Source organism: Bos grunniens, chromosome 18 (genome assembly GCF_055505025.1).
Source record: "Bos grunniens cultivar Pamir isolate PY7600 chromosome 18, Bosgru_T2T1.0, whole genome shotgun sequence".
NCBI classification, from domain to species: Eukaryota; Metazoa; Chordata; class Mammalia; order Artiodactyla; family Bovidae; genus Bos; species Bos grunniens.
In genome coordinates, this window is record NC_141182.1 from 5,940,555 (window position 1) to 5,965,631 (window position 25,077).

The 25,077-nt window shown below is 47.4% G+C and overlaps 1 protein-coding gene across 11 annotated transcripts in view; it reads left to right on the forward strand.

Annotated features, from left to right (window-relative positions):
- Window positions 1-25,077, forward strand: part of WWOX (WW domain containing oxidoreductase) — a 907,382-nt gene that overhangs the window by 536,371 nt on the left and 345,934 nt on the right. The window contains exons 9-10 of one of the 11 annotated variants that reach the window (XR_015145281.1): window positions 13,335-14,348; window positions 15,505-18,871. The exons of 8 other annotated variants lie outside the window; for them this stretch is intronic. Coding sequence is in view for 2 of the 3 variants with exons in the window: in XM_086350013.1 (XP_086206139.1) it covers window positions 15,505-15,600 (96 nt within the window). In the remaining variant the exon portion in view is untranslated. Of the gene's footprint in view, window positions 1-13,334; window positions 25,017-25,077 lie in introns of those variants that run through there. 2 more of the 11 variants (XM_086350013.1, XM_086350014.1) reach the window with 2 other exon arrangements.

Sequence of the window (25,077 nt, forward strand, 5' to 3'; positions counted from 1 at the left end):
TTACATCCATATGACACTCTCTAGACACGCGCACGTTACTGTAGATGGCATTATTTTGTTCTTTCTATGGCTGAGCAGTGTTTCATTGTGTGTATGTGCCACATTTCCTTATCCATTCACGGGGCGGTGGACGTTTAGGTTGTCTGCATGTCTTGGCCGTTGTGGACAGTGCTGCTGTGGAGACAGGGATGCAGGCGTCTTCTTAACCGATAGCTGAGTCTGGGCACGTGCTCGGGAGCGGGGCCGCTGGCCCACAGGCAGCTCTGTGTCTCGTTTTGCTGCCCGTCCACTCTGTTTTCCACGTGGCTGCACCAGCGTGCTTGCAGTGAGGCTCTTGTTATAGTACCGGGAGCGTCTTTACTGCACTGGCTCTGTTCTTTTCTCCACCTGCTGTTTGCTTCAGCCAGTGGAGCACTGACACTGGGTCCAGCACTCTACTGAACCATCGAGGGGCACACACGTCCCTTTTATCCTGGCCTTCCTGGGCAGGGGTAAGTAATACCATGGCCCTCTTCAGCAGCCTGAGTCCTTTGGTGTCAAGGTCAGTGGGTAGCCACTCACACTCGACTCTCATGGTTGGATCCTGTGATGACGCTTACTCGTTTCCTCATTTACTTTTCTCTGGGGGAATGTAACTGTCTCCTACATGTGACATGGTCTTGGGCCTCTAGGAGAAGGTCACGGCTTGAGTCCAGGCTCCAACACTTGCTCACCGTGTGACCAGTGGCCACCCACGCCTCCCGTTCCTCGGTTTTCTCATCTGTGAAATGGGAGGCCCAGGATGAATTGTGAGCGTTAAACACGAGACACGTAAGCAGCGCCTGACAAATAGCACTCAAGATATCTGACCCTATTTCCCATTTAGCATCAGTCGTGCGTGCTGTGCTGGGACATGTCACCTTCACAGATGGGAGAGGTTTGGTATCCGCCTGGACTCGTCCTGCACCAAATCCTGCTTTCACATAACGAGTGTGTTCTCACACCGTTTGTGAAAGTTTATGGTCAGTCGGAGGGAAATCGGGAAAGCTGGGAGTGAAGATGAGGTCGGTAGAGTCTCAGTGAGTGTTCCTCGAGGAGCGTTGACCCAGGTTCCGAGCGGGGGCGGCCCCTGCTCCCTCCGGCCGCCCGCCTCTGCCCTGGGCCTTGCCGTGTCTACATCACCCCACGGGACTTTGCGGAGAGACGGCAGTGTTCCGTGCCTTCGTAGCCCCCCACGGCTACCGAACACCTGAAAGGTGGTGAGTGTGACTGAGGGACTGACTGTTTAATCTAAGTAAGTAGCCACATGTGGCTCGTGGCCATCACAGAGGGCAGCGCCTGTGGGCCCCTGCGTGATGCAGACAGAGACAGGCACTGTGCAGTTCATGAGGGGCTCCTAGTCACACAGGGAGCCGGTCAGGGTGCCGTGGGTGTTACCATGGAGACAGGAATGGCGAGCTGAGAAAGCAGGACAGGACAGTCAAGGATGGCGTCACAGAAGACTCTATCACAGCCCGCCGACCACTCCCGAAAGACCCCTGGGGGGAGGGAGTCCTCATTTTATCGTTGTTTACTCTCTGAGTCGTGTCCAGCTCTTCTGCGACCTCATGGACTGTAGCCTGCCAGGCTCCTCTGTCCATGGGATTTCCCAGGGGACAATACTGGGGTGGATTGCCATTTCTTTCTCCAGGGGACCTTCCCAACCCAGGGATCGAACCTGCGTCTCCTGCATCGGCAGGCAGATTGTTTACCGCTGAGCCACCAGGGAAGCCCCCTTATTTTGTAACTAAGCACCTTTTAGGGGCCAGATGAGGACAGGCCCTTTGCAGGGGTGCCGTCACGCTTGACCCTCATCATTGCTCTTGGCAGCCAGTGCACGGGTGGGAAGTCTGAGATGCAGACTGGTGACTCCCCACCAGGTCACACAGCTCAGGTTATGCTTAAATCAAGGTCCTCCTGACTCCCAGACCCCCTCCCCCTCAGGCCTCCTACTTCTTGATTGACCCTCTTCCCCTTGTCTCCTCTGTTGGATTCCTTTCAATATCCTGAGGCTTGGGGGCCACTGGTACACCCCCATCCATCCGCATTCCGACCAAAGCCAGATTTTGCCTAGCTGGCTTACCACACGGTGGCAAGGGAGGGGGCAGCAGCAGGCCTGCCAGCTGGTAAATAAGCTGGCATTCACCCCCGGGACGACTGACTCGTCTGTTGTGGACGGGGGCGCCACATGCTCAGGCCCCGACCCTGGTCCTGATATGACTGTGAGATCGGGTCGAGTCATTTCACAGTTGGGCTGAGTGTTCCAAGTTTCTCAGAAGACAAACACGGTAGCAATTCAAGGTATGAAATTCAAGGTGTGGCCTCAGAGTCATTTTGTTTAACAACTTATCTGCTGTGTTTTCTGAATAAGTAAAGTGAGACCATCACTCACCATCGCAGGTTTGCAGGCTGGTTTTAAAGAAGCCGTGCCTTGAGAAGCTGTCTGATCGAGGGTGTTGCCTCTCCCAGCCCTGACCCTGCTCTGCTCCGTTCGTTGAGGTGACTGTGTCACCTGGCTCGTAACCCCCTGGCGTCTCATCCTAGTTCTGGGTCACCTTTCACAGGAGACACGCACATTTACCCAGCACCGTGCAGTTCCCCACAAGATGGCACTGGACGGGCATGTGATGTCCCCCCACGCCCCAGCCCTTGGCAGTCACCCTGTTTGATTCATTTTAAATCTCTAGCTTTTTTGGAGGTCTGACAGGTCTGGATTAAACCAATGAGTTCAATCCACCTGTGGGATGTTATATCTGGACAGGCTTTATGGAGATCCCAGCATCACCTAAAATTATCTCTTCTACTTCTATCCCATCTCTGGGCAACATCTGCATGGCTCCAACCCATCTCATTTTATAAAAAATGAAATATTGGTGCCCAGGAAACCGTGCTGCTGCTGCTGTGAGGGTGGCTGACATAAGTGCCTGGCTCTGTGCGTGTGCACATCCTTCAATCCTGGCAAGTCTGCGAATAGAGGGCATTACTGTCTCCATCTCAAGGCTGAGGGCACCAAAGCTCAGAGAACTGTAGCCACTGGCCCTACTTCCTGCACTAGTAAGTGATGGGAGAGGTGGATCACACACACGCCGGCCGATTCAGGGGCTTGTTCTCCTCACCAGCCTGTAAGAGTGTCCTTGCCCCACGCAGCCTGCTGTTGACAGCGGTGGATTCTAGGCTGAGGTTCTCATTTTGTACCATCTCTGGCCCCAGTGGAAAAGACTGAAGGCAAGAGAAGGGGACGACAGAGGATGAGATGGTTGGATGGCATCACCGACTCGATGGACATGAGTTTGAGCAAGCTCTGAGTGTTGGTGATGGACAGGGAGGCCTGGTGTGCTGCAGTTCGTGGGGTTGCAAAGAGTCAGGCATGACTGGGCGACTGAACAGCAGAACAACAGCTGGCCCCCCATGGAAAGAGAGGGGAAGAAGAAGGACCCTGGAACTGGGTGGCTTTAGAAAATTATTTCTTCCAGTTCCATCCTTCCTGCTTGACCTTGAAACAGAGGCTCTGGATTGCAGCCCCAGAGTGGTAAACTAGGGTGCCACTGAGCTAAGTCTTTGCAAGTCCAATCGCATGTCCTCCTTGTAAGTAGTTATGGAACAGCTAGTGGCACTGCCCACTGGGATGTCCATGCTTTTTGTCAGCTGTTGAACCAGTGATGTTCCCGGAAGGTCCCGTCCCTCTCAGGCTCCTGAAACCTGGAGGCAGAGCTCCTCTCACTGTGGTCTCCCTCCCTCCATCCTTCTGGCTGGGGAAATCTGTCGGGCCCTCTTCCTCTCCCAAGACAGCAGGACACCCCAGACATTCTTGTCATCGTGTCATCTCTAGAGGCTGGGAGCCAGGCTCGCGGGTAGATACCAAGAAGGGTATCTGTCTGCCTCAGCTCAGGAGACTTAGGCCACGGCCATTCATTCATGAACCGACTGGTTCATTCATTCACTGACTGGTTCATTAAGCCGTATCCTTTGGCTGTTATGCAGGCAGTAGAGCTGGATTAATATAGCAAACAAGTCAAAAACACAAAGGCCCCTGCTGTAAGGGGATGCAGATGACCCTAGAGGGGGAAGAAGATGCTAGTGAGTAAACAAGTAAATAGGCAGGACAGGGTCTGAATGACTGTAATGATGGAATTAAACTCGGCCTGGTGGTAGCAAATGGAGGGGAGAAGGAACATCAGGGAAGAGACCTTCAAGGAGGTGATATTTGAGCAGAAAGCTGGGGGATGAAAAAGAGCCTGCAGTTGGAAGGGCTGAGTGGGAGGGAACGTCCCAGGCTAGGTGAAGAGAAGTGCAAAGGCCCTGGGGCGGGAAGGAGCTTGCGGACGTGGCTACGGGCATGGGGGTGGGAGAGAGCAGAGAGTCCCAGCGAGGATTTTATTCTCTAGAATAAAGGAAGTCACTGAAGTTTAAAGCAAGGACTCAGTGACATTTTTCAGAAGGTCTTTGTGTCAGTCTCGGGCACCGTGGCTTCAGAGAGCAAGAGGAATTTGTAGAGGAGCGAGACCATGACCTCAGGGCCAGACTGGGGACTGGACAAGTGGAATACCTGCTCACACCCCTCTGCCGCTGCTTCTCCTTCTAGGGGATTCTTTGCAATTGCAGCCTTCTTGAAAACAGAGCTTCCCAAGTTACCAGATAGCATTCAAAAGCCAAACAAACAAATGCTATCATTTCTGAAAGAAGAATCAAGACGGGGAAACGATGACACGCTCACCACAACTGAAGCGCTTGCTGGGCGTGTTGGGACCCTTGGCTTGTTCCAAAGCCCACGTACCTGGGGCTTTGCTCATGTTTGCCAGTAACTGAGCTCTCAACTGTAAACACGGCTATTTTGGAAATTCTGCATCTCGCTTTGAAAAACCTGGGAGGCCAAGAAAGGGGAGCTGTGTTTAGGTCTCGGAAATCTGCACCCTACCTTGCTCTCTACTGGCGGGGTTCGGTCAACCTCTCCCCACCCTTCCACCCCCACTGTGCCGGGTCTCCAGGAAGGAGACCCATGTCCTGTTTTAAGAACTGCTTTAGTTCTTGACCCTGGTGTTGCCAAGTTATAGATGGCGTAACCCTCTGAGAAGCATGGAGTTGAAACTTGCTACTTTTGTGTGCACCTACTCATAAAACATACTTTTTTCCTTTGTTTTCTCTAAAAGCTCTTTGCTAAGCTGCTAAGTCACTTCAGTTGTGTCCGACTCTGTGCAACCCCATAGACGGCCTCCTACCAGGCTCCTCTGTCTCTGGGATTCTCCAGGCAAGAACTAAAGACTAAAAGCTCTTTAGTCTTTTACATAGACATAAATATCACCTTCTAAATAAAAATAATGGTGATGACGATGGCGGTGGTGGTGGTGGTGGTGACGATGATGAGCGGCAACGGTGATGACGATGCTGGTGGTGGTGGTGGTGGTGATGCTGATCTTGGTGGTGGTGGTGGTGACGCTGATGAGCGGCGATGGTGATGACGATGCTGGTGGTGGTGGTGGTGGTGATGCTGATCTTGGTGATGGTGGTGGTGACGCTGATGAGCGGCGATGGTGATGACGATGCTGGTGGTGGTGGTGATGACGATGCTGGTGGTGGTGGTGGTGGTGATGCTGATCTTGGTGGTGGTGGTGGTGATGCTGATGAGCGGCGATGGTGATGACGATACTGGTGGTGGTGGTGGTGGTGGTGATGCTGATCTTGGTGGTGGTGGTGGTGACGCTGATAACTGTGATGGGATGGTAGTGATGCTGCTGCTGCTGCTGGTTGTGGCGATTATGACGGTCATGGTGGTGATAACAGTTTGGATGGTGGTCGTGAGGGTGCTGTTGACTGTTGATAATCGTGATATCGTGGGTACCGTGTGCTGAGCACTTGCTTTGCTCCATCCACAGCTCTGTGGATGTGATGGCTTTGACTCTTCACACCCACCCCATGAAATGCATACGGTCACCATACTGTCCTCATTTGACACATAGACTGAAGCAGGACTCAGAGCTCAAGGATATGGTTCCAGAGACTGCTCTCGCCAGCACTTCCAGACTTTGGTGAATGATTTGTCTTTCGCTTTTGTAAAATGAATGGGGCTGGTACATGTGGTAACAGATGTAAATCGTCACCTTCATCTGTCTTGATTCTCTTCCCCCGGCCTTCCTGCCTTCACCTTCCCTCTTCCTGCCCTCCCCGCGCCACCCCACCTGCTCCCGTCTCCTGCGTTAGATCCGTCTGCCTCTTGGTTTGCTTTTTTAAATTGAAGTGTGGTTGACTCACAGTATCGTGACTGTCGTGTCAGTTCGGGTGTATGGTTCTTGCGTTCATCTGTCTTCCAGTGACTGCTGCCTTTGCAGTCAAGGTCCATGAGCTTTCCAGTGAATTCTTTATGCTCCGTCTCCATTTTCCTTTCTTTCTTTGAGCTTTGCTTCTGCCATGACCTCCAGCTGTCCCCTCCACCAGCTGTGGGTTAAGAGGGAGCTTGGTGCTCCCCACTCTCATCTCGGGCTAAGGCTTCCAATATTTGTATTCTGCGGCACTCCGGAGATTCTCAACACTCTCCCAGGTTGCGAAGGAAAAGTCATCCAAACTGCTCGGTAATTGAATTCAAGAGTGATGGACCGAAAACTATTAATGCATTTCCTTCCCTGAACCCGCTCAAGAGGATCCCATCTTGGGCCCACCTCCCAAATGCAAGCTCCGTTAACTTTTAGGGTTATTTCTTTCCAGTCTTTCTTCTCTGTACTCTGCTTTATCATTGTTGTTGTTTTGGGGCATGTTCTGAGCTATTATCATCTTCATACTATCCATGCAATTTAAAAGTATTTTTTGACATTTTTACAGCTCTCCAAAGGCTTCCCATAAGGTATTTTACGAATATAAGATGCAATCAACTCTTAAGATTGTGCTGTTCTTTTATGATCCACTCAGAAAGGGAAAAAATGTTGTCTACTAAACAACGATCCAAAGCTTTCTTCTCTCCAGAGCTCGTGATCTCATATCTGTTTTTAAAAGGATCTTTTAAGTTAGACAGTGAATTTGTCATACATCAGATGGCCATTCCCATATGTTTCCATTTCTGAAAACATAGTGAATTTGGGTCAGAGTGCTGAATCGCTGCCTAATCTTTCTGAAGACATTTTAAATGTCAGTTAAACTCAACGCGGAGAGCACCACCAGTGGACTTATTACTTCCACTGGAATGTGGAACGTTTTAGCTCTGACCAAGTTCATAAGGAAAAACATGTTTAAACACACATGAAAGACGAACCGTCATTTATGGTGGCTGCGTGATGGTGAGATGTATGTGCTAGACTGTACTTAACTCTTCTCTTCATCATCAGACGTTTAGGTTCCAACAGGCTTCTCCTGAGCCCTCCTTACTGTGTATATGGAATCACACAGTTCAGTGGACCGTGCTGGGGTGGGTGGGGACTGGCCTGGGCTGGGGGAGAGGGTCCCCGGGGCCACGTTCTGAGGGGGAGATGCCCTTCGGCACCCCACAGCAGAGAGAGGGAACGAGGGCGTTGGCAACCCCACCCTATCCAGTGCCCCTTGATTAGCCCAAGGGCACACTCACAGCCTGTGACCCCGCCTGGGGTCAGCCAGGTCGCCCCTCGTCCCCTGGGCAGGAGGGCCCTGGGGTCCATCTGGGTGGGAGCAGGCCGAAGAACATAAAATCAGCTCCCAGACGGCCCTTGTGGCAGCAGCGATTACAGCCAAGGGAAGGCTAAATTCTAGAGGCTTGCACTGTCTCCAAGGAATATACTAATTGAGAAATAACATCCATAAAAAATAATTCAATACTAGTATGTAAAGCTGAAAACAATAACCGAGTGTGACTGGCTGTCTGGAATTAAGCAAAGTAAGATGAAGTGTCTTTTGCCAGCAGACATTCCCGGCACAGGGGAGCAAGGACCTGGGTGAATTCTGCCATCTCCTCACCGTCCCACCATCCCACCTCTGAGGGGCCGGTGCCACCGCTGGCTGCACGGACCGTCATTCTCAGCAGCAGCTTTCAGCGCCTTGCTCTGCAGTTTCTCTGGGCAGCAGCTGCTAGGAAAGAGGGTCACTTAAGTCTTTTTAGAGGCACAGCAGAGTTCGGCTGCGGAGTCTGTGGCCCTGCAGCCAGCCGTGTACCGGTAAATGCTTACCAACTGGCTCTCTGCAAGAAACATAAATTACAAGTGTGTGCATATACACACAAACACACACAGTTATTATACATTAAAGATACGATGGATGTGTAATGCTTAGTTCATAAATGGTAATAGTATACACAGTACTCTTTCTTTTTGCAACCTCATGGACTGCAGACCACCAGGCTCCTCTGTCTTTGAAATTCTCCAGGCAAGAATACTGGAGTGGGTAGCTATTCCCTTCTCCAAAGGATCTTCCTGACCCAGGGATCGAACCGGGGTCTCCTGCATTGCAGGCAGATTCTTTGCCATCTGAGCTACCAGGAAATCAATCACCGCTATCTAATTCGAGAACATTTTTATCTCCCCTTGCAAGAAATGCCATCCCCATTTCCCCGATTCCAGCCCCCTGATAGCCAGTAATCTACTTTCTGTCTCTATGGATTTGTTTATTTGGAATAGAATATTCCATATGATGGCACCCTACAACATATGACCTTCAGCGTCTGGTTTCCTACACTTAGCATAATGTTTCTAAGTTTCATTCATGGTACCGCGTCTGGCAGATCCCCGTTCCTTTTTGTGGCTGAATAGTATTCCGTTGTGTGGAAGAACCACGTTTTATTTATCCATTCACCAGCTGACGGGCACTGAGTTTTGCCCACTTTCTGGCCATTTTGAATTATGCTGCTATAATAGTTCCCTTTGAATACCTATTTTCTATTCTCTCGGGTGTAAACTCGGGAATGGGATTTCCCGATCATATGGTAATTCTATCTTTGACTTTCTGAGAAGCTACCACTGGCTTTCTGCAGTGTCTGCACCATTTCACATTCCCACTCACAATGTGTGAGGGTTCCAGTTTCTCTCCATCCTTGCCGACACATATTTCTCTCTGCTTATTTGCTTGCTGCTTTTATTATGGTTGTCTTAGTAGACGTGAAGTGGTATCTCATTGTGGTTTCGATCAGCATTTCCTGAGTGACTAATGACGCTGAGCCTCTCTTATGTCCTTGTTGGCCATTCGCATCTCTCCTTTAGAGAAATGTCTATTCAAGTTATTTGTCCATTTCTGCATTGGATTGTTTGTCCTCGGTTGCTGCCTTATAATATTCTGGATGCTAGACCCTTATGAAATATGTGATTTGCAAATATTTCTTCCCACCCTGTGGGTTATCTTTTTACTCTCTAGATAGTATCCTTTGATGATGAGGTCCAATATATCTCTTTTCCCTTTTTTTCCTTATGTTTTGGGTGTTGTCTCTAAAACTCACAGCAAGCCGTATGGTTGTGTTCAGGGGTAAGGAAATAATTCCCACCTAGACTGGGGACACTGCAGATTTGCATGGCAGCAGGCATGGATAAGGGTGTAGTGAAGAATCGGGGATGTTAATACAATTGCATTGTACTTAGATTGACTCCAATTCATTCCCCCAAGGGCTTTGCCACCCAAACAGAATCACAGTTCTGTTAGCAAGGAAGGCATAAGGATTTGTCTGAGGCAAGCAAGTAACAGATCTTAGAACACAAGTGCATGAGAGCATCTCACCTTTAGAAATCTAAAAACAAGGTTGGCCAGAGCAGTGTGGGGGGTCTGAGGATGTGTTTGGTGATTCTCCCAGAGCAGTGTGGGGGGCCTGAGGATGTGTTTGGTGGTTCTCCCAGAGCAGTGTGGGGGGCCTGAGGATGTGTTTGGTGGTTCTCCCAGAGGTGGTCAGGGGAAGAAACACACAGGAAGGGCAAGGATCCCTCAGGATCCCCAGCAGGAAGCTGTAATTGTCCACCGCTCTGTTCTCTGCTCAGCCTGGATGCTTTGAGGTTTCACAGTAAACCGATCCCTGACTTAGAAGGGTGGAGAGATGTGTAAAGAATAAAAAACATAGCTGCAGACCTCTCTTGTGATGCTGGAGCTGAGAGCTCTTCATCCTGTGGATGCTCAGTGACCCCAGTAAGACCCGTATTACGCAGCTTCCTTCCTGCATTCAGTTCAAATGCGCATGTCCTTTCCTACTCAGCATCGGTCTGATACAGCACAGACTGACTGCTCTCAACTCACAGACACTTGCCTCATTTTGTATCCAGTTTTACTTTCCAGAAGCCCAGCTACGACTTTATTTTTTAAATGAAATTTTGCAGGTCATTAGCCCATAATGATTGAACGATTCTGGTTGTTAGCATAAAACACAGCTGTATACACGCGAGGTAACCTTTATTGTTTAAATATCATTCAGTGCCTTCACATAGCACACAGGAAAATTGTATTTTTTCAGACTCCTCAGCCATTATGGAAATGACTTATAATTTCATTCAGAAATGTTACAAATGCAGTTCATTGTTTCACTGCGGCAAACTTGGCCTAGGACTCCAGGTCAAGAATACTGACATTTTTTATGTGGAAGAGGGGCCTACAGCAGGCAGAGCTAAGAAAGGTTTAAGCCATATGGTCAGGTTCTTAATAATCCAGGCTTGTGATAGCAATGACCTGGATTCAAATCCCTCTGTGTGTGTACACAGAGGCCCAGATGTCAATTTCCCCATCCAAAAAAATAAAATGCGTAAATGGCATCTACTTTTTAGAGTTATGGGCTTTCCTGGTGGCTCAGTCAGTAAAGGTCTGCATACAATGTAGGAGGCCCGGGTTTACTCCCTGGGTTGGGAAGATCCCATGGAGAAGGAAATGGCAGCCCACTCCAGAGTTCTTGCCTGGGAAATCCCGTGGACAGAGGAGCCTGGGGGGCTGCAGTCCCTGGGGTCACAGAGAGTCAGACTGAGCGACTAAACACTTGTTCTTTCTTTTCCACCTCTTATGGTTACTGGCAGACTTAGGGAAATGAGACCTTCACGAGGTCCGCACGGTGCCTGCCCCGTAGCGAACCCTTGGTGCCTTACAGCTGCTGCCATCATTTCTACTGTTGTCGTCACTGTTCACACGCTCACTGTTCGTATTAGCACTAGTATCACGGTGACACTCTGGCCGGGGGGATGCAGACCCCCGTCTTCAGGCAGCGAGCCCAGGCAGGACCTGTCGCAGAAGGTGCAGGATGAAGGCAGCGGGCCGTCTGTCACCTGCGGCTGCTGGAACCTGTCTGTCCTTGGGCGAGTCAGCGACAAAGACATGACTTTCCTTTTGTGCATTAACTCTTCGCCTGGCATACTGCACATCTCCACGGTTCATTATTTAATTCATCGTCGTCATATAAGCATTTGAGAAATCTGTACATGATATGATGTCTTCATATTATTGTAATCTGTAAATAATTGATGTCTTCAGGCTGGCTGTTTCTTCAGTCAGCCCGTTTTGTGTGTTGCTGGTTAAGGAGAACGCTCTTTGAATGATGGTGCCGATGGTGGTGAAGGCAGCGGTGATGTTGCTGATGGTGGTGAGAGGAGCCTGAATTTGCTGCGTGCTCGAAAGATGCTAGAGAGCATGCTGAGCACTTTCCAGACAGTGTGCCATTCACACTTCACAGATAGTCTCTTTCTACATACAAGGGCCCTGAACACTTTAGTTAACTTACCCATGACCTCAGGTAGAGGGTCTTAAGTCCAGCAATCTGGCCCTGAAAGTTGGCTCTGTACCACTCTGTGGCTGAGTACAGATGGGGAATGGAAGCCTTTCAATTCCAAGGGCCACTCTTAGACTGCAGCAGAGTTTTCTCCAAAATGGGTCTTGATGGAGTGAGTACTTACAAGGTCTTGGACATCAAACTTGGGATTTTAGGACACTTCTCGGTCTTCCTGAATCTAAAAAAAGAATTTGAAGTACAGTTTTCCTCACAGATTTCTGGAAAAATACCATTTGAGAACACCAAGCCTCACTGCCAATGAACATTAATTTCCAGGCATGATCTTGAGTTGTCATTCTTTGATTCCATGAATACACAACTTGCATTGCACTAGGCCCTGGGGATATAGTCTAGTGGGCAGGACCTTTATGTTCCTAAACCTCTATTTTCTTATCTGTAAAATAAGGACTATAATGACATCTGTTTAATATATTTGAGGATAGAGTGAAGCATGGTGCATGAAGTATCTAGTTGAGTGGCCGGCATACAGTAAGTGCCCAATAAATGCTGGCTAATTACTATCATTATCATCATCATCATCCTTGTTATTGTCAAATGAATGCAAAAACGTGAGGTTCAAGTAAGTGAGTAAAATGAAAGACAGTTGATGAACAAGAAAATCAGGTGATGTCTAAGCTAAGACAAAGAACCTGTTATGAATGTTTAAACCTTCAGGATCCAAGAGCCTCCAGGACAGTCCTACTGGTGCTTGCTCAAAGAGTGGATGGTGAATACTTGAGGCTGGCGGTGGAATGGCTCTGAAGGTCTAGTGTTGTGTGCATGCGTGCGTGCGTGCTTAGTCATGTCCAACTCTTTGTGACCCCATGGACTGTAGCCTGCCAGGCTCCTCTGTCCATGGGATTTTCCTAGGGAAGAATACTGGAGTGTGTTGCCATTTCCTCCTCCCGGGGATCTTCCCGACCCAGGGCTATCAGTTCAAGAACACTCTTTGCATCTTTTCTGGAACCTTCTTCTTAATTGGGATTGGCTAACTGCTTCAACAACTAGTTGCCGGAACTGAAGTTGATTTCTTGTTCACACAGCATAGTGTAGTTCACACAGTATAGACATGCAGCAGCTGGCGTCCCACACAGTGATTCAGGGACCCGGGCTTTGACATTTGGGTGTGGTCTGACCATAGGGCCTCCAAATTCTCTGCTAGATCCCCAAAATCCAGATGTTAGGAAGAGGAAGGTAAAGAACAAGGCTTCTAGGAGGTTTTCAGTGGGCCAAGCCTAGAAGTGGTGAGATCACGTCTACCTTCTTTCCATTGGCCAGAACCCAGTCATGTGGTCACCAACTGCAAGGCAGGCTGGGAAATGTAGTCCAATATGCCTTTGATCGACAAGAGAAATGTTTTTGCAGACTGATTGCTGCCTCTGCCTGGCTCTCTGGTGTTGATTACTTACTATATTGCCTTTTTTTTTTTTTTTTTTTTTGCCTCTTGGGAAAAAATTAATTATTGTCCATATTCATCCCAAATATATCTGTTGATTAGTGTCATTTTGTGTTTCAGAAAGAGCACTGCCTGGGCTGGGGGCCAGAACTGCGCTTTCAGTTCCCTGCTTGGCCACTCAGCCGTCCTTTGCTGGGTCAGCTTGGGCTATGCAGTGAGCATCTCTGTCTTAAATTTACTGATCAACAGGATTGGAGAAATTGTACCTGCCCATGGATGGTGTTGGCTGAGGATGACTCAACATAATCCATGAAAGTTCCTTGTAACCAGGAGTGCTGGCCAAAAGGAAGCAGTTGTCTCAAAACAGACCCTCCCCACCTGAAGAGGAAGACAAAATTAGAAGAATATGTTGTATAGCCACGCATTACTCAATGTGCATTTTTGTTCCTAACTGTCAACATGGCAAAAAACAAATGAAAATCAGATATAAAGAGGCGGCCCTGACAGCCACAAGCTTATGCTCATTTCCCCAAATCCCTGAAGTGGGTGCATGGTGATGACCGCATTGGTAGAGGTGTTCAGCCCAGTGAGAGAGTGTGCCCCACCCCCATTCACTCTTGATTCTGCTGCTCCAGCCTAGGACCCCCTTAGTCAATTTTCCTGAGCTCCTGCTGGCTCATCTGAAAACTGGGAACATCTGTCCGGCTTCATGAGACAGGGATGAAGAGCAAATAGTGTCATAGAAAAGTCACTAGCACCCCCCCACCCCACCCCAAATCCCTGACTCTTTGAGGGAATCTAGGTTTTTTCAAGTCCAGTCTTCTTCTCTCCTTTCTGAGGAAACTGAGGTCCAGAGAGATGGGTGACTTGCCCACATTCCATAAGAAAAGATGGATGGAGCTTAATCCGGAACCCAAACACGGTACCAGCAAGACTGGCACTCCTGTAACTCCACGGCATTGTCTCCGTAACATCCGGCAAAACCACTTTGCGGAAGTTAAGCCACTGAAGGCAAGGACGCCGTTGCCATTTTAAATCCAAACGGAGGTTCTGCCCGGTGCTTGTGGAATCTGGTTCAGAAAGAGTGAGCATCAGGTTCAGATTGACACAGCTTTTCAAAGCAGGGGAAAAAAAAAAAATCTTGCCTTTCTCTGGCTAGAGGTCAAATGTCCAAAAAAGCTAATAACAGTACAAGAGGGACCCAAGGATGTAATCAACAAATGAAAGGAAAAAAAAAAAAAAACAGAGATGAGGGAACAAAAGGTATGTTATCATAATATGCCCCTTTCTGTTAGGTAGTCATACCCTGGAATCACTGTACAGCCTGTACTTGCGTCCTTAGGCAGAAAGCACCTTATCATTCCCAAGCTTAGCCATATATTTTCCCCACCAAGGGAGGTTTTTTCTTTTTTTTTCTGGAGGTGGGGGAGCAGTTTGTTTGTCATTTTGTTTCTTAAAGAGATTTACAGTGATTCTCTCTATAGGTTTTTTCGATACATATATATTTTTAATTTCTTACCGTCTCAGGGGTAAATAAATATATTAAAATAAGCTATGGGATGTACAGCAGAGTATAACAATGATAAATGATGTTGTGTGTAATTTTTCTACTATTAACATAAAGTAATATAAACTGAAGGACACTAGTCTATTGAGAGGCTTAGAAGCTAATGTTCCATATCAGATGTGGCCAATGTCAGAACTGCATACAGATTAGGCAGTGTCCTTTTCTCCCCAGGGGAATTAAAGTTTGAGACACCACTCGCTGCCAGTGGTTTTACGGCATTTTGTTGGGGCCGGTGATGTCTTTCCTGGTCTATTAATTCAGGAGCCGTAAATGACAGTGTGAGCAAAATGCTTTTCCAGTGGGATGCATTTCATTTATGTGCGCTTGTATGGCCCCCACCTCGCCAATCCGTTTTGTCACAATAAGTGTTTTTAAATTGTCTACATTACCTCCACTTCATCATGGCCCCCCACGTTGGTGTCTTCTTCAAGGCTATTAGGTAAAGGCTGAAAATACGGAAAAGTCTGTTTTTAAAGAAAAAGGGAAGCAGTGCAGAAAAGTTCATCTGGAGTGAGTCTTCTCTCTGGCTCTTTTTTTTTTTTTTTAACCAGAGAGTTCATGGCCAGGGTACCCTCTACCAGGAGGAATGAAAACCCCAGGGCGAATGCTTACAAAAACCTTTTTTTTTTTTTATTTCCTGGTGTCCATCTGGGTTTGCAGACACACATCCCCACACATGTGATTGCTGAATTTGTTAGAACTCTTCAGCAAGGCAGATTTTCTTTTAAACGTGATTTTCTCACCAGTGATACAGTCTTGAAAGCTGGAGGTGTTTTGTATTATTTTAGATAATCTCTTTGTGACATCTCACTGTAGAGCTCATAAATCCACTCCAAATCCTTTTTTATGTAGGTGAGGGGAGCAGAAGCCCAGAGAGATGAAGGAAACAGTTCAAGGTCACCCAGCTCCCGGTCGGCCCAACGGAGCCCTGAACCCCGAGTCCTCTAGTGCGTCCTCGCTGGTCTTTCTGCCGCCCCGTTCTGCTCCATCTCTTTACATTCTCCGGACACGCATGTTAAAGGAAACGTGAAGAAGAGAAGGGGAGAAGCGGATGAGTCATTGAGAGAACAAATCTAGTGAGATACCTTTGGTTGTGTCGACAGAATTACACCCCACAGAAGAATTGAAAATACATGTCAATCACAGTTCCAGCTCTAAGCGTAACTAAAGAAGAATTTTTGTGTGAATGAATGCATTTCCTTGAAGTGCATCCCAGCTTTGGAGCAGGAATTGGGAACCTCCCCCCACGCCCGGATTTCAGGCATTGGAGTTGGGATTGATTCTCCTCTCCTCCTCATTAAAGTGGTAGAAGGGAACCAACGCTCGGGTTTCGCCATGCACATTGTTCTCCTCCGTTTTGGCTCTGACATGATACGTTTGCCACGGTTCATAAATTTTATCTTTGCACTAAAAACAGGGTTAGAATATCTTCAATGCAATTATAAAAATGTATTAAAACTGAGAAGGAGAAAAAATATGGCGGTAGATGCGATTTTAATGATTGTATAAATGTTCACTGTTCCGTAGCAAAGAAAGAAGTCAGGCTCTTCAGCCAGGGTATTTCCGAGGAATTGCAGGGAAGGGCCAGGCTTTCCATTCAACACAGGCCATGCGCTTTCAGGAGAAAGGCAGATGCGTTGCTCTGAGATGTTACTTGGAAAGCGGTGACCAGATGGAGTGATGTGAACAGATTCTGATTCCGTAGTAACCTCTAGACAGTGTGAAAACCACCCCTGGAAGAGGCTGTTACTCTCAGCTTCTTCCTTCTCCTAAGAAACTGGAGGAATGCAGACCAGTCAGGCACATACAATCAGAACTGGCCTGTGACACGCATCACCATTCAGAGACTGTCATAGGGTCTGTCATTTGCTTCCTGTGGTAAATGTTTTGCAACATAAGCTGGTAATCAGAGGACAAGTCAGAGACAGCTAAGATTCCACTGCAGGCATTTGGGGTGCGGTACATGTGGGAATTCTCCTGATTTCAGGTCACTTTTGAGAATGGGAGAGAGATTCAAAAACACAAAAGCTTTGTTGGTTAAGGTCCATGTGTCAAGTCTAGATCAGATTTGTTACAATCATAGCAAAGTTCTCCAAAGATGACATTATTTTTTTTCCCTTCCCTGCCCTCACTTGACTTTTTTTTTCTTCTTGAACAGTCTGATCATTTAGAACATTGTAGCGAGGCGTTCCCTAATATAAACCTCAAGGCAGCAAGCTCTCTAAGGGCAGTTTTGTAAAACACAAAAATTGTCAGCGGAAATTTTGCCCTGGGTGACAGCTGATTTCTCCCATGCTACCATTTTCTGGGCAGTTGTATATGCTTTTCTCTTTCTTTCTCATTTTTTAAAAACACTTCTGAGGAGAGTTGCCAGCATTTGAATGCAGTTGAAATTGGCAAGGAACCTGGGTTTTAACTGGGGGAGGGGGAGTTCTTGAACTCTCCCTTGGCAGGTGCCCTTTCTGCCGTTTCACTCTGTCTCTGCACACAGTTCCCTGCAGTTTTAAAGTGGGTGGTGAGTTTGGGGTTGCAGACCTCTTATGAACATGGGCACAGACCCTCAGCCCCGCCCCCGCCTTCGTGTGTCTGGATCAGTCTCATCTCACTTTCCGACAGAGGGACATTTCAGTTTCCACTGAAAAGATTAAAGCTGCCCGGGATTTACGGTCTATACAGGGTTTTGCGATCTTGTATGTTTTTGAAGTCAGATTCCCCTGATCTGAAAGGCTCTGGTTTTGTGACTTGGGGTAAAAAGATCACTTAACCCCTGTCAACCTTCTATCAGCAAAACGGGAGAAAAATAGTGCCTGACTTGTAGGTTCAGTGAGAATTTAATGAGGTAGTGAGTGCACAGGGCCTGCCACGGAATCTGGCTCACAGAACGCTGCTGCGGCCACTTGCTCTCACTGTCCTTGTTATTCAGCAGCGTTGCCGTGGTGAAAATGGCTGAGGGTGTGCCGAGGAGTGGTTCTCACGCTTAGACCAGACGCAGTGGTCTATACACGTATGTCATGGCTCAGACGGTGAAGAACCTGCCTGCAATGTGGGAGACCTGGGTCGATCCCTGGGTCGGGAGGATCCCCTGGAGGAGGGCATGGCAAACCCACTCCAGTGTTCTTGCCTGGGAAATCCCATGGACAGAGGAGACTGGCGGGCTACAGCCCACAGGTTTCCAAAGAGCCGGACACAACTGAGCGACTGACACTTTCACTTTCACATTATGCACAAAAAACAGCGGGTTTGGCAGGGGGTGGCGGCCAGAGTCTAGAGGGGCTGATGTTTATTGAATGCATACAGCGCAATGTCATGCAGGCTCTGTATAAGTCCTTTAGTGTATATTAATATTCCCAGCGATGCTGTGGGATGTGGCATGATGTAGTACAGAGAGGGAGTGTAGCTCTGTAAATGCAAGGGAACCAGTGAGTGCTGGGAAAACATGGCTGTTCAAATAAACCGGAAGTTAGTGATCTGTGGAAGGCTTTGGAAACCCACTGTATTAGTCTGGAACTTTCTTTGCTGCTAGAGTGTAATTTAGCTTGAGAATGGAGACCATACAGTTCCTCTCCCACCCCCCACCCCCAACCTAGTGCATAACTTTGTTCTCAGCACCTACCTATTTAAATATTTGGGAGTATAGTGATGTTCGGAACCGATAAATGAGTGGATGAAGCAGTGAATGAGTAGGGAAAGAGATGAGTTGACTTTTATCGCCAGGCCTGCCGTAGAATCCTGGTGCCTCACACTGTGGCTGCTGGCATTGAGTAGGTGCTCTGTAAAAAGAGGGAAAAAAAATCATAATTTAATATTAAATACTGGAAAACATTTTCTTGGAGGATCCAACGGTCCTAATTTATTCCTTTCACAGGGTGCATAGCCCTTTTACATAGCCCCATGGGCTCCTCCTTAAATAAAAATGTGTGGCCACGCAGAACTAAGGTGCCACCCGCCTTCAAGCCACCACCTTGCTCCAGCATGTAAGTTTAGTGGCTTTGCAGTGCCTTTCTCTTGGCCGAAGAAGCTGCTGTCAAAATTGATCTCCACTCTCAAAAGCACGGAATTTATTTGTCAGGTTCATGCAGAATTCTGTTTTATACGGAGATTTTGCGTTCATGCAGAAAAGCATTACGGGTTTTCCTGGAAGTAAAGTCAGAAGGGATCTATTGGAAATGGGGGCGACAGGGAAACTTAAACAGAATTGAATAAATAAGAGAACTCGAAATTGAATGCTGCCTCCTTCTGCCTAAATCGCCATCAGCGGATTGAGACAGGTGTGTGTGTCTGTGTGTCTGTGTGTGTCTGTGTGTGTGTTTCTTGAGCAACAGTGTAGCATCTCCTTCTTTGTGGACCAGATGCAGAGGACGGAGAGCAGTAACCACATTACCACAAGGTGGAAACTCTTCTCGCAAGACAGCTCTCTCTCCTTCATCTCCCAAGCAGGCATGACCCCACGTCAGGGGCGGCTGGTGGCCGACAGGTCCGCGGTCGCCACTTTTTAATCAGGGCTGGGGGCCTCTTGGAGAGCCTAGGAGCTCAAGTCCCTCCTCTGTGCGCCTTTCCCGAACACAGCTCACCCTTGCTAATAAATTCCGAGGGCTGACATTGCCTGAGCTGCCTGGTCTTTGCCCTCAATTTCATTGAGATGGGCCATTGAAAACTCATTACAAGCTGTTTAGACTCTGACTTTGACTTTTGCTCGGCAGCGAGCAAAATTAACAGCTCTTAGAGGTAGCAAAAAAAAAAAAAAAAAGGCACTCAGCCAAATAGAAAAAAATAAAAAATGAAAGAATCGAAATGATGAGAAAAGACTTTTAATATTGTCTCCATTAGTCATGCAAACAAGTGCACATCCGAGGCGTGTGTGTGCTGTGCCTGGCTCTCATTTGCAGCCTGGTGTGGATTGCAGTTCTCCCACTGCAGACAAATTCATACCCAGGCCTTCCCCCACAGCTCGACTTTTTTTTTTTTTTTTTTTTTAACATGTCAAGCAATGAGCCTTTGAGTGTAGCAGAATTGCTTCATAAATTTAACTATCACTTTCAAATTTCTGTTTTTTTCTAATTTAGTGCTTGATAGTTTTTTATGTGATAATTTTAAAATGCTGTTTATAGCAAAAGTTACCTTGATAGTACAGGTGTGCATAGAAAATTCACAGCCATCAATAAAAAATAGAGGAGAAAAAAAAACACCCTGTTTATACCTTAGGCATTCTGTGATTCTAAGGATGTTACCGCAGTGGTACTACAGGTTTTAAAAGCAATCCAATTAATCTAAATTTCTTCAAAAGTCACAGCTCCTAAAAGATTTAAATATTGCCACCTAAACCTAGGGATGGTTTCCGTCTGCATTTGGGAAGCTCGTGAAGAGTGTCTCTTTCTCTTGGTACTGGCAGCACATTTTGAAACTAAAAAGGTATGTGTGTATATGGTCATATAAATGAAGTTAAGAGGATTGCTGACGAAATATCAAAATGTAAGACATAGACTACAAAGTGTTTGAGATAGAGAAAGGAGTCTTCATCCAGAAAGGAAAAATGTATTGGAGGTAATACGTAATGCTCCTTAGAAAGCATCACTACGAACAAAGCTAGTGGAGGTGATGGAATTCCAGTTGAGCTATTTCAAATCCTGAAAGATGACGCTGGCACTCAATATGCCAGCCAATTTGGAAAACGCAGCAGTGGCCACAGGACTGGAAAAGGTCAGTTTTCATTCCAATCCCAAAGAAAGGCAATGCCAAAGAATGCTCAAACTACCCCACAATTGCACTCGTCTCACACGCTAGTAAAGTAATGCTCGAAATTCTCCAAGCCAGGCTTCAGCAGTACGTGAATCGTGAACTTCCAGATGTTCAAGCTGGTTTTAGAAAAGGCAGAGGAACCAGAGATCAAATTGCCAACATCCGCTGGATCATCAAAAAAGCAAGCGAGTTCCAGAAAAACATCTATTTCTGCTTTATTGACTATGCCAAAGCCTTTGACTGTGTGGATCACAATAAACTGTGGACAATTCTGAAAGAGATGGGACTACCAGACCACCTGACCTGCCAGTTGAGAAATTTGTATGCAGGTCAGGAAGCAACAGTTAGAACTGGCCATGGAACAACAGACTGGTTCCATATAGGAAAAGGAGTACGTCAAGGCTGTATATTGTCACCCTGCTTATTTAACTTACATGCAGAGTACATCATGAGAAACACCGGGGTATGAGAAGCACAAGCTGGAATCAAGATTGCCAGGAGAAATATCAGTAACCTCAGATATGCAGATGACGCCACCCTTATGGCAGAAAGTGAAGAGGAACATAAAAGCCTCTTGATGAAAGTGAAGAGGAGAGTGAAAAAGTTGGCTTAAAGCTCAACACAGAAAACAAAGATCATGGCATCTGGTCCCATCACTTCATGGGAAATAGATGGGGAAACAGTGTAAGACTTTATTTTGGGGGGCTCCAAAATCACTGCAAATGGTGATTGCAGCCATGAAATTAAAACACGCTTACTCCTTGGAAGGAAAGTTATGACCAACCTAGATAGTATATTGAAAAGCAGAGATATTACTTTGCCAACAAATGTGTGTCTAGTCAAGGCTATGGTTTTTCCAGTGGTCATGTACGGATGTGAGATAAAGAAAGCTGAACTCCGAAGAATTGATGCTTTTGAACTGTGGTGTTGGAGAAGACTCTTGAGAGTCCCTTGGACTGCAAGGAGATCCAACCAGTCCATTCTGAAAGAGATCAGCCCTGGGATTTCTTTGGAGGGAATGATGCTAAAGCTAACTCCAGTACTTTGGCCACCTCATGCGAAGAGTTGACTCATTGGAAAAGACTCTGATGCTGGGAGGGATTGGGGGCAGGAGGAGAAGGGGACAACAGAGGATGAGATGGCTGGATGGCATCACCAACTCATGAGTCTGGGAGAACTCCGGGAGTTGGTGATGGACAGGGAGGCCTGGCGTGCTGCAGTTCATGGGGTCACAGAGAGTCGGAGACGACTGAGCAACTGAGCTGAACTGGAGTACCACTTAGTCCACCAGCATTTCCGGCTGGTGGACCACAAGATGACATAGACGGCACACCTCAAGGGTGTGCAGATAGTGGTAAGTTCGACGTTGAAGTCCCGGTTATTCACCATGAAGACACAGACAACCTCTCATTTTGACAAAATGTGTGAGTGTCCAGTAGAAGTCACCATCACGATTTGACAGCCCCCTTTAACTGTGGATTTCCGATTTTCTTTCAGTCCCTCCCAAAACTGTCAGGGGCTGTTTCAGGATCTGTGAATGCAGAAAAAATAGGATGTTCTCCCGCCTCGTTGGATCCCTTCCCTAGCATCCCAGCAGCATGTGTCTCATCTTTCGCACGTTGTGCAGTCTTCAAGCCCCCAAGGGCTAGAAGTGGAAGATTCACTGAAACCAAGAAGTTTTTCAGAGCCCAACTAGTAAATTAGTCCAAAGCCATTTGAGACTCTGGATAGATCTTTGCAGTCATCGCAATACACTTACAATCCCATAAATCTAAGCTTTGCAATGTGTTCATTAGGCATCTTGTCTTTTCTTTTTTCAAATGTTTCATTTAATTCCTGGGTATATAATATGACTTCCAGATCTTTATCCTTTTCCTCCCAGACTTTCTTTCATGGGAACTCATCGTCTCACCATCGGATATCTTTGCTGAGGGAATTCATCCATTTGCCTATCTAGAGATTCATTAAAGTTTGCCCATTTTCCAGTAATTAATATATAACAAGCCACACCAAAATGCCACAGTTTAAAATGATAGCATTTATATCGTTCGGGAGTCTGTGGTTTTGGCAGGTTTGGGGTCGCAAAGAGTCGGACGCCACTGAAGCAACTTAGCATGGGAGGAATACCTTGGTCCAGTTGGCATCAACTGGGCATCTTGAAAGCTGGGATCTGGGGCCCTCTGATTCCCCCATGAATCCCGGGGCAGGGGTGCTCCTGCCTGTTGACTGGAGCACCCACACATGGCTCTGTGTAGCCTGTGCTCCCTCACAATATGGCATCAGGGTTCTGAGAGTCAGGATCCCAAGAGAGAGCCAAGCTGCCTCTGTGCTGCCTTCTGTGCCCTAGCCATGGAAGTCACATAGGTTGGTTTATCTGCATTTCTGTTTGTCCAGGAAGTCACCAAAGCCTTGCTAGGCTTCTAGGAAGAGGAAATAGATTCCACCTCTTGCTGGGGCAGTTGGGGCAGGGATCTTGGAAGACAGGGTGGAAATAATGCTGCGGCCATTTTAGAAAAATGCAGCCCGCCATAGATCACAGGCGAAAGGTTAGTATCCTGAAGTAGTGTACCGGCCAAAGCACTGTCTGGGAGTCAGAAAACTTGGTTTTGAATCCCGCCCCTGCCCCTGTGTCGCTCACTGCACGAATGGGCCTCAGTGTGCTCATCTGGAAAGTGGGAGACGGCAGTGCTGACCCACGCCTTCATGCTGAAGATTGTGCAGATAACACGTGAGCATGTCCGCCGAGTGCGTGGTGTGAACTGGATGCTCGGTGAATCCTGGGTGAGTCAGTGCGCTGGGTCAGCGTCTGCGCGTCGCAGCCATTGTTTAGGTGTATTGTGTCCTCATCGGTGTCACCGAGTACATCCTTGCTGTTTTCATGAATTTCCCACCGAGTCGCAACCTGCCGCTGGCCGGCGAAGGTCAGGGAGGAAACAGATTAACGACATCTCATACGACAATGTCAAGATAGTTAAAAGTGTTTACAAAGCCCGATGACACCCCATGAATTTAAAGCAAGAAGACTGGAGCAGAAGTAAACCGATTCCTGTTCTTCTAAGCTTGAGCAGGGACCTTGATGCTTTATGATTGTTTTAAGGTCCATTAATCGTTGAATCATGAGGCCATGTAAAAAAAAGGACAGCTTCAGCATTCAGGGCTCAGGTTGATTTTACATGTTTCTGTTTCTACACTGTTTCTAATTAGTAACAGGAGCGAAAGCCCAATTCCAGCGCTGCCAAAGCAGAGTGCCACAGGGTAGGGCAACTCAATTTTACCTTGAAGCGTCTTATGATCCCTGGTAAGACGTATTTCCTTAGGTTGCAGAATGCCAGCTTTTAACATCACAGCCTTTAGCAGATTTTCTGAAAGAGAGCTTCCTCTCATATAATCAGGATCTCTTCAGACAGGTCCCAAACAAACTTTATAACTGCAGTAGCCATGAGCCACCTGTAGTTAATTGAATGAATTAAATTATATAAAGAATTTAAAAGTCGCTCCATCAGTTGCCCTGGCCACGTTACAAGTGCTCAGTGCAGTGACCATATTGGGCAGTACAGATATAAGATAGGACATTTTCATCTGGGGCTTCCCTGGTGGCTCAGATGGTAAAGAACCCGCCTGCAATGCAGGAGAGCTGGGTTCAGTCCCTGGGTTGGAAAGATCCCCTGGAGAAGGGAATGGCTACCCCACTCCAGTATTCTGGCCTGGAGAACCCCACGGATAGGGGAAACTGGCAGACTACAGTCCATGGGGTCACAAAGAGTGACATGACTGAGCACGTAAGCGCACAACACACTCACACACGCACGTGTCTCTGCAGAAAGGTTCAGCGGTCAGCACTGCTCCCAAAGTCCTTTCTCCGTTGTTTTTCTTCCTGTATTCATTTCAGAAGTAAAATCAGTCAGCTCAAACGCTCCATCTTCTCCCAGAGTCCTATGTGTCATCAAAAGGTACTGCCTTCTCCCATTTGGAGAACTTTCTAGAGCCTGGGCCTAACCAGCCTGGACTCCCTACAGCAATTCCCCCACAATTGTGTGTGTGTGTGTTTTTTTTTTTTATCACCCATGAAATTCAGCCTCGGGATCATCCCCTCTGCTTGCCTCTCCAAATCTCTTTCTTCTTAGACACTCATGAAGACCCCAAACCTGTGGTCCTCCTTGAGAGCAGGGATTCATCTCCCTGGCCTGTGGATGCCCTTGGCATCCGGGAATTACTCTAAGGCTGCTTCAAATCCGTGGATGTCACCAGTGTTGCGTTCTGTGGGGAGGCAGATCTTGCATGTAGGTGCAAATAGTTTTCAGATGTGGGGGAAAGCTGTTGTGATGTGGAAAGTGGAAACTGTTTTCAAGCATTATTGAATTGATAAGCAGCATTTGACCGTTACATACTTTAGTCAGTGGTTACTGAAGGCATAGGTGTCTGTGAATGCTTGGTGTCCTGAAAGGTGTTCTCCTGCTGGAAGAGTTGGCATCCAGCAGGGTAAGGAGGCTGACATCGATCCGTGGATGCGGGAAGCAGATATCCTCACCCGTGCATCCTTGATTTAAATGTGAGCTTCCAAGAGGCTAACAAGCCACCGCCTCTCATTTCTGGCTTGGAGCCGTGTATCCCATGTCATCTTCCCAGCAGACCTAAGTAAAGTGAAAGTGAAGTCGCTCAGTCGTGTCCAACTCTTTGTGACCCCATGGA